The sequence below is a fragment of the Microtus pennsylvanicus genome, chromosome 5, assembly GCF_037038515.1.
Source record: "Microtus pennsylvanicus isolate mMicPen1 chromosome 5, mMicPen1.hap1, whole genome shotgun sequence".
Classification (NCBI taxonomy): domain Eukaryota; kingdom Metazoa; phylum Chordata; class Mammalia; order Rodentia; family Cricetidae; genus Microtus; species Microtus pennsylvanicus.
The window spans coordinates 137,006,738-137,026,391 of NC_134583.1; the positions used below are offsets into that span (position 1 = coordinate 137,006,738).

The following is a 19,654-nucleotide window of genomic DNA, read 5'->3' on the forward strand; positions in this document are numbered from 1 at the left end:
GGGAGCAGACGGTCAGGACAGGAAAACTCCATTTACAATAGAGTCTCACGATGCAGTTCAGTGTGTAACCCAGGCTGGCCTCAATATTTCCACCCTCTTGCTCCAGCCTTTTGAGTACTGCGATTACACTCATGTGCCACCACGCCTGCCTGATGAGCTTTTGATTAGCATCGTTTCTTTTCAGTCACTCAGCATCAGCTATGCCAACTCAGAATAAGGTAAACCTAGTCTGGTTTAGTAGATTTCCTCTGCTATGAGTCAAATATACAAGAATAAATACATAGAATTGTGGGAGAGAACCGGGTGATTGGTGCCTTTTTTAGCAAGTTATGTGGATTGTCCAAGCTAGTGCGGTGGATCGAGCCTCCCCACTCTCCTTTGGAATATTCTTACTCCCACCTAAACTGCCAGTTACAAATTCTCCTTTCAACTGTACTCTGTTGGCTGCTTGGCACGTTATGTGTGTATGCTGGGGGGGCATTCCAAAATACACACATACTTGATGCTACGTTGGCATGGATCCTGTTTTCTCTGATGGGGGAACCAATCCCCAAGCTGTGCTAAAACAGTTTACAAACTGGTCAGCAAGGCTGAAACCATCCAGTTACACAACTAAAGCAGAGTTGAAGTCTGCCATGCTGTCTTTCCCTTTCTCCACATGTACTGATGTTTGCTCACACAATCCGGATTATTGACTCTAGACTCTACTCCACAGGCAGTCTCCTCTTTCTTTTTACCAAAGCAGAGTTGCTTCTCCTTGATTTTCTTTTCAATGAACCAATGGAGAAACCCTATCAGCCATTTCCCCACTAGGGATCCAGTACTCGGAATTTCATTGCCAGTGGCTATGGCTTCTTTCCCCGCTCTTTGGAGTTTGCAGAGCTGCCCAACACAGGAGCCCTAGAGTCGCGTGTCTCCAAGGATAGCTACGAATGAGACCTAATGCAAGCTTACTTGGAATGTGGAGGGATAGTTTTGGCAAGGATTTTGGTAGACTGATTGTGTGGTTCTGTAGATGGTGTTGTGCTGCAATACATGCAAAATACACCTGTGTGTGATTCGGCAATCAATGACCGTGGATTGGCAACCCTACATTTAATGTGTTGCCTAGAGAAGCCCAAGGCTTGAACACTTATGCTTTAAGAGTTTTGTTTTTTTTTTGTTTTGTTTTTTGATTTTGTGTTTGTTTCTTAGTTGAGTGTAGTGGTATTTTTATTCCAAGCAGCTCTCTATGAATTCAAGGACTGTCTGGTTTATATATCTAGTTCCAGTCCAGTCAGAGATACATGACACCCAACTGTGTGTGTGTGTGTGTGTGTGTGTGTGTGTGAGAGAGAGAGAGAGAGAGAGAGAGAGAGAGAGAGAGAGAGAGAGAGAGAGAGAGAGGTTTCAGAGATAATACAGAACAAGGTACCTGAGTGTGCTAAGCACTCAACGCAACACAGTGTTCAAGGTACTCCTGACACCTGCAGTGACCATTTCAAAGTATCAGATGATGGTCTGCGGACCTCAGCTCAACCTAAAAAACCCAGTGACTTGTGTCTCCTCAGGACTGTCATGTCTGCCCTACAGAAGGTGCTTAGTATATGTTTGGCAAATGTAACTCATGAAAACTTCAAGCTGACAGTCCACGGAAGAGTCTTCTGCAGGTGTCACTAATGGGCCGTCCTGGGCACAGTTATTCCTTTCTGTTCTATAAATGGTCAAGAAACAGAACCCAAGGGTCGCCCATGGAGCTGCGTGAAGCGCCAGCGATGGTCAGATGGGATTACTTCTCTTCTCTAAAAGCTTACATCTTTTATTAATAAGGATACATGTATGAACGTAGGGGTGCAGTCTGATCAAATCACCCGTAATCTTGCTACCAAATGATAACATAGCTAACATGGTGTTGTCTTCTGGGCTTCATTTCACATGCAAACAATGCTTTAATTAGTTGGAGATTATGTGACTCTCTGATGATAACTCACATTAACTAGATGCATAACTGGTTCCAGTTTATGCCAAATACCTTATAGGCATCTGAGGCGCCTAAAACCCAATGAGGTAGATTTTTCTCAGGACAGAGACGGGTACTGGGGGTTGAGGAAACCAAGTAACATTCTTAGGTCAGAGAGTAGTGATGGCAGAACCAGGCTTCAGTTCCAGCCACCTGACTCCAGAACCTGGTGGGGCTCCCACAGACTGCAGAATAGTGCACTGAATGAGACTGAGCTCAGATGCCCACCCTAGGGAAAGCTAAGTCACGACATGTCTGCCGGCCAGCTGGATGGCTGGTGTCTTAGAAACACTCTGGATTTGTCATCTGATCTTCACGGGTCACTAACACTGGCTCCTACTTCTCACAGTCGCTGGCAACGTCTTCCTCAAGGGGAAGCCTAAAGCCTCTCTTTCTGTCACACCTTACACCCATGGTCTCCTCCTACTGCTGGCAGAGACCACGCTACTCTCGCACACCTGATGCCACTGCTCTGCCATTGAGTCCAGTCTGAAGGTGACAGAGCCACCTCTTCTGTGGCACAGGTGCTGTGAGTGCCCATACCATAGCCACCACGCAAGGGTCGCCAACACTGCCAATGCTGGATTCGCCACTGCTGTTGCCAGGTGGGGAGAAGAAGCATGTCTTTTGTGGACTGTGCACTTGGGTCCCACTGACTTTTAGGCAAAAGAGAGCAGATCTCTCTCAGTATCTAGGGCAATTTGTTCCAGGAACCCTACAGGTACCAACATTACAGATGTTCAAGTCCCTGATATAAGATGGAATAGTCCTTGAATAGAACCCACCAATTTGAATATCTCAAGTTACCTCTAGATAATGTATAGGATCGAATACAACACTGATGTACTGGGATGGCTCCCACACTACTGTGTTTAGGGACAATGACAAGAATAGTCAGTCTGTAGATGTCAGGTATACATGCATTTATTTTCCACACCTACTTGGTTAAATCCATGAAGGTGGAATCAGAGGATTCAAAGGGCCAACTGCCCTCAAGGTTATCCCTCTCTCTGAACCACCTCGGGATTTTTGTCAGAGAGATTACTTAGTCCCTCAACCAAACAGATCCTTGAAGAATTCAACTTACTTCCAAGTATCTCAGCATCTTCCAGGACTGACAGGAGAAGCCACATAGGTCCCTATTGGGCTTGATGGCAAATACTTTCACCCACTGAACCATTTCACTGGCCCCGGACTCCTTGCACAAGGAGCGCCCAGTACCTTGTGCTGCATGGGTTGGCTGAGACAGATGTATTCATGTTAAAGTTTCCATGGACTGAGTTGAAATCCAAGAGGCATGAGGACGCTAGTACACAATGAAAATGCAGGGCTTTGCATGCAAGACATTAAGAATTCCATGGGACGAAGACTGAGATCAGCTCAGTGGCAGAATGATTGCCCCAGCATGCACAAGGCCCCGAGTTCTAAAACTGTGTTTGGGGGTTGAGGAGAAGTTCACGTTGGAAACAGCACAATACTAAATCGCATGAAGAGCCTTGTATGACAGTTACACATCCAAGCTATTCCTGCAGCAAGGATGTTAAGAAAAAATACTTCAAGAAGCCATTTTTATATATAAGAATTCTGATTTCTGTGAAAGAAAGCTAAATATTTGCAAGTATTTACAAACCAAAATATAAAACATCACAGAAAGATATGCCATTGTAATGGAAGCACAGTTAACTCAGCTCTGATGACAATAGGCGGGGGCGGGGGACCAGTGCGTTTTTATGTTTTCATCAGATCTCCGCACCCTGCTGGAGTTCTGTCTGTCAGAGAGAAGCACAGGATGGGACAGCAAGTCGGACATGGCACAGCACAGCATGGTGGGTAGTGAGGCATTGTGGGTGGATGACCACAAGAGTGGTCCCTACACCAGAGGTATCATGAGGCAAGAGACCATCAAACAGAAATAGAAGGGTCTGTTGCCATCAAACTGGCTGTCACCCAGCCCTCACCAACTCTCCAAGTCCACTGTTGTCTTAGATGCTAGCAAAGCGTTGTTTTGGGCTAAGGTGGTCCTTTGCCCTGGGTTGTCCTTAGCCTGGCCCTTCCCATACTGCACCACTGTTTTGATCTTTTCTGCTGTGACAAAACACTCTGACCAAAAGGAACCTGGGGAAAGAAATGGTTTGTTTCTTTTTATGTTATTTCTTAGTACCTCTTATCAGTCACAGTCCATCACTGAGAAGATTCAGGGCAGAAACCCAAGCAGGCACTCGAAGCCCAAACCATGGAGGAACATTGCTTGCTGACTCCACCAAATTTACATGTGATAAGCTTTCTAAGGTAGCCCAGGACTGACTGCCCAGGGGATGGTGCCACCCACAGTGCCATGAGCAGTCCTATCATCAGGGAACAATCAAGATAACCCCTAATGGACATGCCCACGGTCAAATCTGACTTGGGTGGTCCTTCAGTTGACTCCTTCCAATTCCCTGGGGACTCACATTGGCAGCTGTCTCCCACTGAAGGGTACGACTTGGCTCACCATTAACAAACAGTTCAGGTGAGCATCCAAACTGCCTAGGCTCCCACAAAGCCAGTATGTGCAGTAGGATCAAAAACCAATGTCAAAAACCCATTGCCATTGTTCTTGAGTTCTCAGTAGTCCTCATTGTCCGCTATGCTCAGTGAGTCTGTAGACCTGGATGGAGGTGGGTGGTTCTTGGATTTCCCACAGGGCAGGGAACCCTGATTGCTCTTTGGGCTGATGAGGGTGGGGGACTTGATGGGGGGGGAGGGAGAGGGAAATGGGAGGCGGTGGCGGGGAGGAGGCAGATTCTTTAATAAATAATTAATAAATAAATAATAAATAAATAAAAAGGTAAAAAAAACAGTTCTGGGGCTCAAACAAGGATGGAAAATGCTGGAACAGTTGGGTTTGTCTTCTCTCCACCTCAGATGACATGGAGGGGAAAGTGGGAAATGGCATGCTCCCTGAGCTGTCCCCCCTCTAGTGTGCCTTCTCATCAAAACATGGAAAGATCACCTGGGTAGACAAGGGAGAGTTTGTAGGCATGTCTCAAAGAACACACGGACCAAGATGCAGGAGGTACCATTCATTCCTCGGGGCAGCGAGCTGGATGCAGAATTCAAAGTCAATGAGACCACATACCATTTTCATATGCTTCCAGACTGCAATGGGTCCCCTCTCCCACTCCAGACTCTACAGCTAGAGGTGCATGGCATGTTGACATACATATGCATGTATGTGTACATGTTGGCATATATAACATGAATGTGTACATGTATATGAAATATGCATGTAAGTGTATACATACATATATTAAACACAGGCATAAACACAAGCAGGCAAGAAGAAAGAATATACACATGCATATGCATAAACACTTAGCATAATTCAGCTTTATTAAAGTCAACCAACAGTAAGAGTCTTTGCTGTATTTCGGTCCTTGGCTTGGCACAAGAACACACGGTTAAATGAGTGTCACCAGTTCAGAGGAACTCACCATTCAGAGAGGACACAAACTGAAAACCCAAATGCCCCTGTCAATCAGCATGGAGGTGGCCTTGACTCCTGCTAGATGGGCTCAGGTTTCAACGTCACTACTTGGAAACCATGTGATACCCAGCATGCATCTTGAGCTGCAGAGCCCTTGTTATTAAGTTGGATATCTACAACAGTACCTTCTTCTTGGGGTGCCAAGCTGCCATGACATACCACTGAAGGCACTCAGTAAAGTGAGCTCTCATTCCCGTGTATCATTATTAATTATCATTTTTGACAAGAACATGAAATTGGAGTGGGTACAAAAGATGGAGAGGCCCGTCTAGCTTGAGGGGCCCTGCGGGAGCTCTGTGGATGCTGTATGGAGCTGAATCTTTCTAGGAACAGGAGCCTGTGAGAAGACCAAGGAGAGGAAGGGCAAGTGGTCCAGCAGAGAACCAGTTTGTTCAAAGGCCAGGGGGTGGGGTGGGGGTGAAAAATCCCATCAGGTACAGAGAACCACATACCCAGAGTAATGGTTCTAGGCCAAAGAAGAACTAGGGTCAGATCTGGAGAAGACTCTCAAGAGCTCAGCAACATAATACCAACCATCAGAGCTGCCTTTCAGAGAGTTCAAGCAAAATTAACCAAACTCGACTTTCCCTTTCCAGGGTCACTGTCGTGACCAGAATCCCACTGTTGCCATCACATGATTCTCGTTCTGTGATCAAAGGTGTCTTGTTTGTTTTATCTCTGTAACTAATCAACTAATCTGACTTAGGTTTTCGTTGTAACTAATCCCTCCCCAATGATTTCAAACACCTATCCTCCTAACCACAAGGAGACTCTGCACTTACAAGATTCACACAGCAATGGCTTGCCCTCGGAGGAGGCCACTGCAATGGCAGCTTCGAGGGTCAAGACTCTCTGAAAGGGAGGTGGGTGTGGAAGGTAGAGCCCAGAAGGGGCTTAGAACTGTTCTCAGGAGCTGATGCCACACATCCTGAGCAGAAAGCAGGAGATAACAACAGCCCCAGGAACTGGAAAGGCACAAAAGGTCACCTAGGAGGAGGAGAAAGAGATTCCCCGTGGCACGATGGGGGTGAGGAGGAACCAGCCTAAGACAAGACCCACAGTGGGGAGGGCAGACAAAGGTAGCTGCTGGAATAAATCCAGGACAGTTTCTTCATACTTCATTCCTGAGTGCAGCCTTCCTCTTGGTTCTCTTTACTCGTGTGCCCTGAGTACCTTCTGTGCCAGGCTCCAAAGAGGCATGGCTCAGAGAGTATCCAGTCTCTGTCTTCACTTAGCAGGTTCACTGACTAGAGAAAACAGCTCATTGCCACAGAAGGACACATAATCTCCAGTCATGAGCACTTGGGGAGGCAGGGAGAGAGTTCTGTCGCTGGTATTGAGCACTCGGTCCTTCGTGCTGAGTGTTGGCCCAGATGAGCTTCTGAGTGCCACCCTGTTTAGCCTTTGTAAGCCTCCTCTGACAAAAACACATCAGCATAGATAGTCTACTTTTCAGGCCTCAATTCTCACTATTCAGAATGAGAGAAAACAGAAGTCACAGCTAGGAAGGGGAGGGCAAGCAAAAGAAGCTGAAGCCCTAGACACTCCTTACCTCTTCAGACCTTTGGATTTCATCAAGCATTGATTTTTCCAGATCAGTTTCCCCCATAACATGGCACAGTTCCCAAGTGCCCGTGTCTTACCCTACTGTCACGCCACAGACCCAATAATGCGCTGTTTGTGCACGTGTTCATGCGTTCTCATGCGTTTCTGTGTTTAATTCACACCCAGCCAGGGAGGACCCAGGTGCCCTGCCTCTGCTGCGGGATCATCTCTGTGGGGGGCTGCAGTCAGGGGTACCCAGCACCAAGGACACGTAGCTTGTTTTGCTATGAAAGCACAGCAAAACAAAACAAAACAAAACAAAAAACCAAGGTTATAGTATCAACCTACAAGTTCGTGTTTACTTTAGGAGCAACCAAGAGATTCGGAAATTATGCTGGGAACAGTGCCGGCAGGCACAGAAAAAATTTTTTAGCAGCTTCTAAACCTTCTCAACTTTGTGCCTCAAACCGAGAGATAACTGAGCAGACACCTACTGTGTAGCAGGAACAATCCAGCACCCTGAGCCCATCTTTTTCACGGTGCTGGAGCAGTTTTATTGGTGGTGGTTTTTTAACCCTTGAATGACCACGTGGAGTTTTCTGAAACAAACCTCTGGTTTTGTTTTCTTCTCATTGGTGTTTACTAGGCCGGAGCAAGTTATTCTTCTTATCCTTTCCCCCCTGAGTTTTCGGGAGGGGGTGGGGAGAAAACCCAGCATCTGGGTCTGGGACCACTTGAAAAGTCTGGGCAGGGACGGCTAAGGACCTCCCAGAGATAATCCAAATGGTTGATTTGGCAAAGCCCATTCTTGACCTTGACACAAGACAAGACTGGCCAGGCCCCCTCCCCCATTCAGCCAACACCTGGCTGAGTTCGAAAACAGGACCAGCCCAACCTTCCTACTGGCAGCAATTGAAGCTGTCAGCTCCTGCTTGTCACCAGTTCCACTGGAAGGCCTGGGGCAGCCACAAGAGCCCTAATTAGGCAGAAATGACACTTCCACAGCTGACCTGCCCGGACCTTTGGCGGACCATTTAACATCATTAGTTAACATTTTTAAAAGTGTGAATGTAAATGAACAGCCAGTGGCTTTCAGTGGAGTTTGTCGGTGGCATCTCCCCCTCCCCGCTCACCCTTTTCTTCTCTTTTTGCATGAATAGCCCACTTGTTTTCTCCGGAATTGGAGGGAGGCATGAGGAAGGAGGGGGTAAGAAGACCATCCTCTAAGGAGACAGATAGACGTGTTAAAGCATAAACAAGCTCGGAACACCAGAAAGGCCGGCTCGTCTTGCCCGCATATGGCAGGGCATGCAGCTGATCTCCCAGGCCACCGGCGCGGAACCAGGAGACAGAGAGAGCCCCACGGGGCCAGCAGATGCCAGGTCCCCCTCCACATGCCATCTACAGTCCCTCTGAAACACTCATACTCTTTCAAACCCTTCCCGGGGTCCAGCTGTGCCTTCTGCGAGGCCGATGTTGCTGGCATGTGTGCCTACGTGTAAATGCGCCGGTTCCCAATGTGCCTGGTCCAATACTTACACAAGAGTTCGTTTCCTACCTGCTGTGGCTATTTCCCGCCTTGAATCGCACTTCACTTTGCTTTTTCCTTTGCACCCACAGAATCCGTACACACCGACACTCTCCATCTGCAGGAGGGGAAGAAGAGAGTTGCACTGTGAACACTCTGCTTTGTTTCCTCTTGTTTGCGGGGTGGGGATGGCAGAGGTGCTTGGCTCCTGGGGCAGGGTACCTGACACCCAGTCCCTCTGTTGTTGGCCTTGGGTGCTTAGTTCTGGGCCTCAGATGTTATCATCTGTAAGATAGAAAAAAAAAATGCCTCTCTGTATCAAGTGGGAAGGGAGGGAATGGAAGTATTGGGAATGCAGGGAGCTGTTATCTGAGTATGAGGAGCTGTGGATGGGTGAGCGCTGCCCGAGCCAGGAACTATACCAGGTTCTCACGCCTGACTTTCCAGAGCACGAGGCACGCTGGGCACGGCAACCAGAGCACCCCAGATCCCTTCTTGGCCTCCCCGACCCTGCTTATTATTCTCAGAAGGGGACATGGATGTAAAACGGCTCCCACAAAACCGTCAGTAAAGGAGTCATGGACTCCCTCCTCTGGACCCCACACAGCATGAGTGGGAGGCAGACCTCATCTACTTCCGGACTTCAGGAAGCCCCAGAACACTTGTGGGTACATGGTAGATGCATGTGCAATAAATGTAGGGGGGACATAAGAGTCCAGCCCTCAGGACGTAAGGGATGTGGGTAAGTGCCAGGCAAACCCTGGGCAGGAGAGTCATGTTTGTCTCTGCATTAATGAGTCAAGGCAAGCAAAAGCAGTGTGGTGGCAAAGAAAAAAAAATGCCTGGGATGAGTCATGAGACAGAAGCAAAAAGAAAACAGTCTTAGCTCGAGGCAGAAAGAGAAACTACTTAGGCTGCTCTTAGTAACATTTAGTGGAGAGGGAGGGAGGGGAACCTCCTCCTAGCCGCCAGGCATTTACTGCTTTTAAGCTAAATACCTCTGCATATTAAGCAAATAGAGAAACACCAGCTAGAAGATGCCATCCAATTGAAGCACACTGAGCCTAGAAAGCCTGCAGGAGGTGTAGGGTTTGACCCCTTTCCCGTCACATGCCTGGTCCCAGCCCTGCTGTTTAGCACGGTGGCTTCTCTCCAGCTGTGGGGCTTATTGAAAGCCTCAAGCCCCTGCCTGGTTTTGGCACATTTTCTGCAGGTCCCTCCTACTGTGGCCACAATGGACTGCCCGTCAACAGCTCTGGGGAAGGGAGGCGGGCAGCAGCTGAGGGAGCGCAGTCATTGTCTTAAAGGGCCAGTGGCACTGTGTGGCCTTAGGGCGCGAGGGGCCTGCAGCTCTGGTTCCCGCTAATGAGATGAACCCTTTTCTCCCGACTTGCTCTTTCTCTCTTTAATGATTTAACTTGATCGCTTTGGTTCTTTTCTGGTAAGGGAATTGCTCCATTGATCATATAAAGCAATTGCCTGTAAAACACTACACCGCAGCAAGCACTACTCTTCCCTGGCTGAAAATGTCACAGCAATTGGAAAGCTCTTAGCCCAGTTCAGGAATGAGGTGGCGGAAGAGAAGGGTCTTTGCGTGTAACCCCAAGTGCTCCTGTGTTACTGGAGTTTGGAGATGTGACCGATGAGGTTTAAGATGGAGAATTTCCCTCCTGTGGCCTGCCATGATTTTTGCATAAGACTCTGAGAGACTAACCAAACACATTAAGCAACAAAACCCGACCATGCTTAACCCTAAAACTAGATAGATGTCATCAGAGAAGCTATTTTCTTAACGATTGACAATATTCTTTTATTAGAACCCTGCATCCAAAGGACACCCCACAGGTGCATCATGGGTTGGGGGAGGGGACGGGTCTTTCTGAGTGATAGCAGGGGGCCCCTGGTTTGGGACTGGAAGAATGAAAGCCCTGATTGTTAGGGTTTGAGGATGTTTCTGACTTGTCACTTGGCGGCAGCAGTGACACACCGTGGGGATGGGGACCACACACTTGAGGAGTTTTCATAAACAGTTTTACTAAGTAAGCTTTGCCTTGCTGGGATGCGGGAGTAAGTCACCTGGGGGGAGGATGTCGTATGCATGAACCTCCCGGGGAATAAAGAGGAAACTTGTTAGTGGTCGTTCCTTTCCTCTGACAGGTTGAAGGTCCAGGTCTGTAGATAAACAAGGGAAGAACTGGCTTCCAGCATCACTGGCTAGAAGTGCTAGTCGCCATGTGTCTTCTGGGAACAAAGTTTCAGGTGAGTCGACTTTGGCCACCAAGCACTGCCTGTTCTTTTGCAGCTAAGGCAGTAGACATGCTCTTTACTGTACTTATTCAAAAGGCAGAACACCTGAGGGCTTGCTGACAGAGTCCAGCCACCAGCCGCGAGAAGACCACTCACAAGGGGTCCGGAGAAAAGTCACTAACTGCAAAGGTGCCCCAGCTGTAGACAGACACCCTCACTATATATAAATACAGCGTATGTGTGATTTGGGGGTTCAGATTGTAAAATCTCATGTTGTTAGAACACACAGGACTGATAATCAATTAGGAAATCATATGCACTACACCATATTATACCACACATATTAGAATACGTATTTCCCCTAATCTACTTATCCAAGGAGGAAAATGAAGGCGAGGAAGTGTTCTTTAAAGTTAGGCCTACTAAGGAAATGTGATCCTTGACTATGAAGAATTGGGTTGGGAGCCATTAAGAGTGAACCTTAAAGTTTATTTATATTTATATTTAAAAGGCATTTTAGAGCTGGGTGTGGCAGTGTGCACCTTAAATCCCAGCACATAAGAGGAAAAGACAGGAGGATGGATCTTTGTGAGTTGGAGGCCAGCTTCACACAGTGAGTTCCAGCCCAGCTAGAAGGACATAGTTTGTCAGTAAAATTAATTAGATATATAATGAGATGATTAATATAGAACTAGATAAAATATGCATATGCTCAGAAGCCCTGTCTGGCTCTAAGACTCTGATCTCAAAAACACAGAAGACTGACCCTGTTGAGAAATGGCTGAGAGACATATAGTCTGCAGCTCTGCCTATCCATCAGTGGTCTGGACGGGAAAGTAGGTTGAGGCTAGCCCTTGAGGTCAGGAGCAGGGGAACACGAACACTTGGGGGCAGAAACCCAATTCCCATAATCAAAGAATAGAACAGAATGCAGGCTCCTGGCTGTGATCACACCGGAGGCTTGGCTGTCTGGGTGGGAGGAGCAGAGTAGGGGGTGGGAACAGACAGCCTGTGTCCTCTGTGTGAACTTTAGAGTATATGCTGTGTGTGTGTGTGTGTGTGTTTGTGTGTATGTGTATGGGTGTGTATGTGTGTATGTATGTGAGTGTGTGTATCTGTGTGAGTGTGTATGTATGTGACTGTGTGTGTATGTGTGTGTATCTGAGTGTGTGTGTGTATGTATGTGAGTGTGTGTATCTGTGTGAGTGTGTATGTGTGTATGTGACTGTATGTGTGTGTATCTGAGTGTGTGTCTGTGTGTGTATATGTGAGTGTGTATGTGTGTGTGGTGGGGGGGGTGATGTTGGAGGGGATAAAAAGGACTATCTGATACAGGACAAAACAAGCCAAAGGAACTAAATGTCAAATCTGCCAGGAGTCGCAGGCTTGCTGCCATTTCTTCCGTGTCCTCTCGGCTCTGCACAAGATGCCTGAGGTTTGACAGGAATCCCAGAGTCCACACCAAGCTGCTTTACCGCTTACTCCCAATGGCGATCTCTCTGGTGTGTTTTAAATGACCTGACTCACGAGGTATAAATTAACCTTTGGCTAAGTACATCTGAACTTCACAGTCAGCAAACTTTGTGAAGCTGTGAGGCATGTGCCTAGAGCTAATAAATGCATTTTAAAACATCGCCTTGTTCTGACACACATGCTCGACTAATAAGGTAAAAGCACACAGTGATGAGAACCATAGCCCAGGCTCATCTGTAGCTAATTTGAGTAGTTATTCCTAGGGTTAAAACCCAGAGTTGTGGTGAAAGCCACAGACAGCTCAGCCTGAGCCTCTTAACTTACTTATAAACCCACACATTTGTATTTGTTACTGACATGTATCTCAGCCACTAGGAATTACCTAAAGAATGCAGTCAGATTCCTTCTACTCATTCAAAGGCAACCTCAGGCCGATGGGTATGGCACCTGCTGCAATGTGGGTTCTGCATCTTCCAGTTAGATAGCGATGCTGCTTGGCCTTCACAGGACCCAGGCCAGTGCAGAATCACAGGCTAAGGGAAGAAAGGCCTTGGTGGAAGGCAAGAGAGAGCGCTCAGTGAACATTTCAACCGCAGCGTGGATGGTGAAGTCAGATGTGACTGCAGCCATGGGAGCCGACTTCAGTCATTCCAATGGAAGTCTATTCTGCGGTTCCCCTTCTTCTGGAAGTCAGAAAGCCTGACTAACCCCAGAAGTTTCCTGTTTTGTCCTTTTCTTTTCAGTTTGATACAAATCCCAGCCTCCTTACTCCAATGATATGATGTGGGATTTCCCTCTGTATGCTGTGAATACCATTGGTTAATAAAGAAAATGTCTTGGGCCCCCACACAGGGAATAGAGGTAGGTGGGGAAAACTAAACTGAATGCTGGGAGGAAAAAGGTGGAGTCAGGGAGAAGCCATGTAGCCCCAATGGAGACAGACACCGGGACTTTACCCGGTAAGCAACAGCCATGGGGCAATACACAGATTAATAGAGATGGGTTAAATTAAGATGTACACATTAGCCAATAAAAAACTAGAGCTAATGGGTCAAGCTCAAGTAATTTAAATAATATAGTTTCTGGGTGACTATTTCTGGAATCTGCTAATGGGTCAAGCAGTGATTTAAATAATATAGTTTCTGTGTGGATTATTTCTGGAATCTGGGCGGCCGGGTAATGAACAGGCGGCCTCCCTCAACAATGATATTCTCCCAGAGTTACAGATTATTTTAAAATATCCGATTGGAATCGACACACACTTGTGGTTATCAACACCAGCACGTCTGAATCCCTGGGATGGCTTACAAATGCCTACCACAAGCTACAGGTGACACAGGGTGGCGCGGGGGTAAAATCCTTGTCCACAGTTAGAGAGTACGGTGTGTCCATCATACATCAAACAAAGGACAGACCAACCCAGAGGGTCACACACAGGCACAGACAGACACAGACACACAGACACAGACAGATACACACATGGTCCTTGATCCCTCAAACAGGAACTGTGCTCTCAAAATAGCAGAGATAGAAAACTTCTTTAGTAGGACCAGAGAGCTGAGGTTAGCTGACAGGGTTTCCCCAAAAATTCCCTGTCCTAGGAGCTCATTTTATGTTCTTCCTTCTCAGGTTCTCCCGCATTTAAAGAGGCAGATGCAAGTGCTCAGCTGTGTACCTTGAGAAGGGACATTTCAGTCTTTCACCCTCAAGGAATGTTTCTTCTTGGAGGACTAATGGAAGCCCTGTTTTTTTTCTGAGTAAATAATCCTTATCATGACTCTTACAATGTTAGCCCCACATTCTCTGCTAGCATGGAATTCAATGTATTATGTAAAATTTGGAGCGGAAATTTAATCTAGTGTATTTCCTCAACTCTGAAAAGTGCACAGTGCTCCCATAATCATCCACCCATGACTGGCGTATTTGAAAAACATGATTAGGGGCTGGAGAGATGGCTCAGTGGTTAAGAACATTGCCTGCTCTTCCAAAGGTCCTGAGTTCAATTCCCAGCAACGACATGGCGGCTCACAACCATCTGTAATGAGGTCTGGTGCTCTCTTCTGGCCTGCAAGCATACACACAGAAAGAATACTGTATACATAATAAATAATAAATAAATATTAAAAAAGAAAAACATGATTAGATCACGACTGAGAAGTTTGCCTCAAATGATTACATTCACCCAAAGTCCTAGAATTCAGTTCCTCAGATCACAATTCTTGAAGAGTGATTTCTGCTCTGAATTTGTGACCACTGTTTTATTTTGTTTTGAGTACTGAAAAGAGTAGAATTCTTCATGTATCAAACAGGACAATACCGAGGCAAGTCCAGCCAGAAAGATAAAGCAGCGACAAAGATAGCAAACCCAGGACCACTGCACAGTCAGCTGTAAATGCAAAAACTTAAGTCCCAAACTTCTGACACTGAACGTTCCAAGCTTTAACATCACTACTAGACTCCAGGCCAGGCTCCTGGCAATCAAAAGTGGAAAAGCAGAGACAGTCTTTTGATTTGGCTAATAAGAAACAGATTACCCCTCTTAAGCAGCTTAAAGGCCAACTTCAGAGAAGCTGGAAATCCCCTTCAGCCAGGTTCTTAAGTTTAATCACAAAAGTCAAACAACTTATTAACTCTCTCCCAAGTGCAAGAACAAATCTGATAAGGCCAACAACTCCAGGGACCGGGAAGACGGGAAGCGAGATCCAAACCTCAACTCCTTTGCGACAGGGTTAGACAAAGTACTTTTCGGGTTTTGCCACAACTTGATAACACACTTGGGAGTGGGGAGAGAGCTAGGTGATTAGAAGCACTTCCTATTCTGGCCTCAGACCCCAGTTCAGTTTCTAGTGCTCTCACTGGGTGGCTCACAACTGCCTCTAACTCCAGCTCCAGGGGACCCGATGCCCCTTCCTGGCTGCCTCAGGCACCAGCAGGCATTAAGACAAACAGTAAACAAGAAAACAGACACCCACTGGACAGGTCCTCTTGACTGGGAACCTTTCTCTTTCTTCTTTGCTGCTCCCCGTGTGGAAAACATACAGGATAACATTTTCTTCATTCAAATAAAAGCCTTATTTTATTACTTGTATCAAGGGAAGTGCAGATGAGAAAAATCTAGCTATGTAGGGCATTTCTCAGCATTCCTCGGCTTTATTAGACTGTACTTAGGCCGCAAAATATAGAGAATCTCTTTGGCCCGATCTTTCCCTCTTCTCTTTATGTTCTGAACTCACTCGATAATTGCCTTACTTCTGGCTGTATGGAAACTGCATGTTTATTTCCTGAAAAATACCAATTAAACTGCCAGAGTAGCGTCTCTAGTGTAGTATCCCTGGGTCCTCGGTGTCAGAGGCCTTTGAACGAATGACCGGAAGGCTGAATCGGAAAGGGCTCTGCCAGGGCACCAGCTCTGAGCGGTCACACTTTAGCTTCTGTGTGAGCCTTCTGCTTCGCTCCCTAAGTGCTAAAGGTTGTGATAAAAGTGACGATTTCCCGGGAGACTAATCACTTTCAAAGGTCACTAATATTGTTTTAAAAGGAAAGGGTTTCCCCGTCCACTCCATCTAGATTTCTGTACAGAGCTAAAGAAAGATTTTCAATAGAACAGCACAAAACCCATAGCAAATGCTGTGCTTTCCCGTCCCCGATTTCTGTGAGGCCCAAGACAATAGTGCGTGGATTTTTATTAACCTCACAGCAATACTATGAAATTTAAAAAGAAAATACTATTCAACGAGGAAACGGACTCAGAGGTCATGTGAAGTGTACAAGGTCACAGAGTTGAAATTAGGAGTTCCGATCCCAAGACTCAATACTTCTGGACTTTCTTGACTGTACCTGTTTCGTTCTTGAGGAAAATTCACAGTCATTCTCTTTTCTACCTGATTCAGAGCTGTGGGTCTTAACCCCGGCTGTAATGTAATATTTTAAAACTACTTCTGCATGAGTATGATTTGAGCCTGGGGCATGTTTAAATCTGGACCTGGGTAAAGGCATAATTAGCATGTCCCAACACACCTCTTTGGAGTGTTTAAATTCTAATGGAGCTTAGGTAAGCAGAATCTCAGGGGGCTCCAAGGGCTGGTCACATCAGGAACTAGTCACCAAGAGTCACATGATCTACCCTGAGTCTCTGAAGACTTCAGTGTGAGCCATTCAACTGGCTGTGCTATGGAAGGGGGACCAGTACCAAAGACCAGCAAGAGTGAGCAAGAGAGAACAGAACCTACAACAATGGGAATGGTGCATGATGGGAAATGAACGGGTACAGGAGTCAACAAGACCTGCGTTCAGGTTTCCCTCCTGCTCTGCAGGAGCTGTGTGCACTCTGGCCAATCACCTCTTGACATTGGTTTGTAAACTCAAGAGGGTTGATGTCTGGAAGATTTAAGACCTATGAAAAGTCCCAGTCAAAGGCAGCTGCTGCTAGCAGTTTTGTTGTTACTACTACAGTGATAATGGCTACTGCCAGTGGGCTTTGGTAAATAAAAATAAAAATATGTAAAAAGCTTCTACTTAGTAGTCAATCATTCCCACTTTACTTAGCATTTGATTTTCGGTGTTTACAATCGCCATTAGTTTGGCAATCCTACCTCTCGGCTTTGGCAACTCGGGGAGGAAGGTGAATGTTCCTCCTCCCGTTTCCATCCACCCTGTCTCTAGGAGTCTGTGATTAAAGGCACCTGCAATCATGTTCATTAGTTCCCTGTGAAAATGACTTCAACACAAATGTCAAATGCGGGAAGAAGAATTAACAAGCACTTGATAGCAGCCCCCAAGAAACATCTAAACAATCACTCTCACAATCCCTGAGCCTTTCCTGCTGCTCTGTGCCTTGCCTTCTCTTCTCTCCCACCTCCGGTTCTCCAGCTCGGTATTTTTAGGACTAACCTCACACCAACTCCTTTCGTGCTCTGATGCTGCAGAAGAGTCCTTAGACACTGAGTCTCAGTAGAAATGGGAAAAGAATCACCAAGGTATTAAAACAGAGGTGTGAAGTTGAAGTACAATTTGCACACATCTGAGTGTACTTTGTAGCCAAACTCCCAACATTCCCAAATGCCTACCAATGGGAAATAAAATTGGAATATTAACGAACAGTCTTTTGACTTGAACCTGGCCACACCGACAGGCCGTTAGTAAGTCTAGTGCACAGGTTTCCAGGTGAGTTTTCGGTCTCTGATTTCAGTGTACCGATGGCAGCTGCAATGTCATCAGAGCCTCAGTGCTCCGGAAGAGTACCTCGCGTGTGACAAATAGTCAAGAAATCTTTGTTGACTGACTGGAGGAAGTAGACAGAGGGCTACCTGTGCTTCTTTGACATAACACAGTTTTCTTTTAGAGAAGACGGAGTCTGTAAGGAAGCAACTAAGTCACTAATAACCTTTTCCAAGTAGTCAACCTGCCTCTAAGCTTTGACTTGCATAGCCTTCCCTCCAGCATACTGTAATTTCAGTCATAAAGGTAATTCATTTAAAGAAAAATATATAAAAAGAAAAGCTTCCAGTGAACCAGCGCCTGAGGGCAGCATGACTACCATCCTTTCAGGCTGTCCTGTGTGTGCACGGGCTGTCCTGTGTGAGCACGGGCTGTCCTGTGTGCTCACTGACTGTCCTGTGTGAGCACGGGCTGTCCTGTGTGTGCACGGGCTGTCCTGTGTGTGCACGGGCCGTCCTGTGTGAGCACGGGCCGTCCTGTGTGAGCACGGACCATCCTGTGTGAGCACGGACCATCCTGTGTGAGCACGGCCCATCCTGTGTGTGCACGGGCTGTCTTGTGTGCTCACTGACTGTCCTGTGTGAGCACGGACCATCCTGTGTGAGCACGGACCATCCTGTGTGAGCACGGACCATCCTGTGTGAGCACGGACCATCCTGTGTGAGCACGGGCCGTCCTGTGTGAGCACGGGCCGTCCTGTGTGAGCACGGGCTGTCCTGTGTGAGCACGGCCCATCCTGTGTGTGCACGGGCTGTCCTCTGAGTACACGGACCATCCTGTGTGCTCACTGACTGTCCTGTGTGAGCACGGACCATCCTGTGTGTGCACGGGCTGTCCTCTGTGTGCATATGGGTGCAGAGGCACACACACCTGGCACACCACCAAGTCTCTCCCCTTGCCTTTGGGACTGTTGCTCTAAGCTCACTTTGTCTGTTTCCTCTTATAGCTGCTGCCCTCCTCCTGTGTCCTCAATCCTTCTGTAGCACTCAGCTCCAATTTCAAGAAGACTCTGGCCCATTTCCCTCCTGTCAACATCTCCACCTTCAGGTTGTTATGGTATGAAGATATCTTCTAGCTATGTCTTCATACCCCCCACCCCCTTTTTCTCTAGGACTCCCAGACTCTAGGCCAGCGGGCATATAGCACAGTGCACACGATGCAGTGACTCCAGGTCATACATATGTCCTACTCTTGTTTCTGTTTTGTTTTCTGAGTTTCTCTGTGTAGCCCTGGCTGGTCTCACACTGAGAGTTCTGCCTGCCTCTGTCTCCCAAGTGCTGAGATTAAAGGCGAGTGCCAGCACTGCCCTGTGTGTGCCCACTCTTGAGCACACTGCCCTGTGTGTACCCACTCTTGAGCACAGTACCCTGTGTGTACCCACTCTTGAGCACACTGCCCTGTGTGTACCCACTCTTGAGCACACTGCCCTGTGTGTACCCACTCTTGAGCACACTGCCCTGTGTGTACCCACTCTTGAGCACACTGCCCTGTGTGTACCCACTCTTGAGCACACTACCCTGTGTGTGCCCACTCTTGACCACACTGCCCTGTGTGTACCCACTCTTGAGCACACTGCCCTGTGTGTACCCACTCTTGACCATACTACCCTGTGTGTGCCCACTCTTGACCACACTGCCCTGTGTGTACCCACTCTTGAGCACAGTACCCTGTGTGTACCCACTCTTGACCATACTACCCTGTGTGTGCCCACTCTTGACCACACTGCCCTGTGTGTACCCACTCTTGACCACACTGCCCTGTGTGTACCCACTCTTGACCACACTGCCCTGTGTGTACCCACTCTTGACCATACTACCCTGTGTGTACCCACTCTTGAGCACACTGCCCTGTGTGTACCCACTCTTGACCACACTGCCCTGTGTGTACCCACTCTTGACCATACTACCCTGTGTGTGCCCACTCTTGACCACACTGCCCTGTGTGTACCCACTCTTGACCACACTGCCCTGTGTGTACCCACTCTTGACCACACTGCCCTGTGTGTACCCACTCTTGACCATACTACCCTGTGTGTGCCCACTCTTGACCACACTGCCCTGTGTGTACCCACTCTTGACCACACTGCCCTGTGTGTACCCACTCTTGACCATACTACCCT

At 47.3% G+C, this 19,654-nt stretch overlaps 1 protein-coding gene across 1 annotated transcript in view; it reads right to left on the reverse strand.

Annotated features, from left to right (window-relative positions):
- Hspa12a (heat shock protein family A (Hsp70) member 12A) overlaps positions 1 to 19,654 on the reverse strand; it is a 149,747-nt gene that overhangs the window by 124,985 nt on the left and 5,108 nt on the right. Inside the window, exon 2 of the mRNA XM_075974542.1 lies at positions 8,629 to 8,716. Coding sequence (XP_075830657.1) covers positions 8,629 to 8,716 — 88 coding nt within the window. The remainder of the gene's footprint in view (positions 1 to 8,628; positions 8,717 to 19,654) is intronic.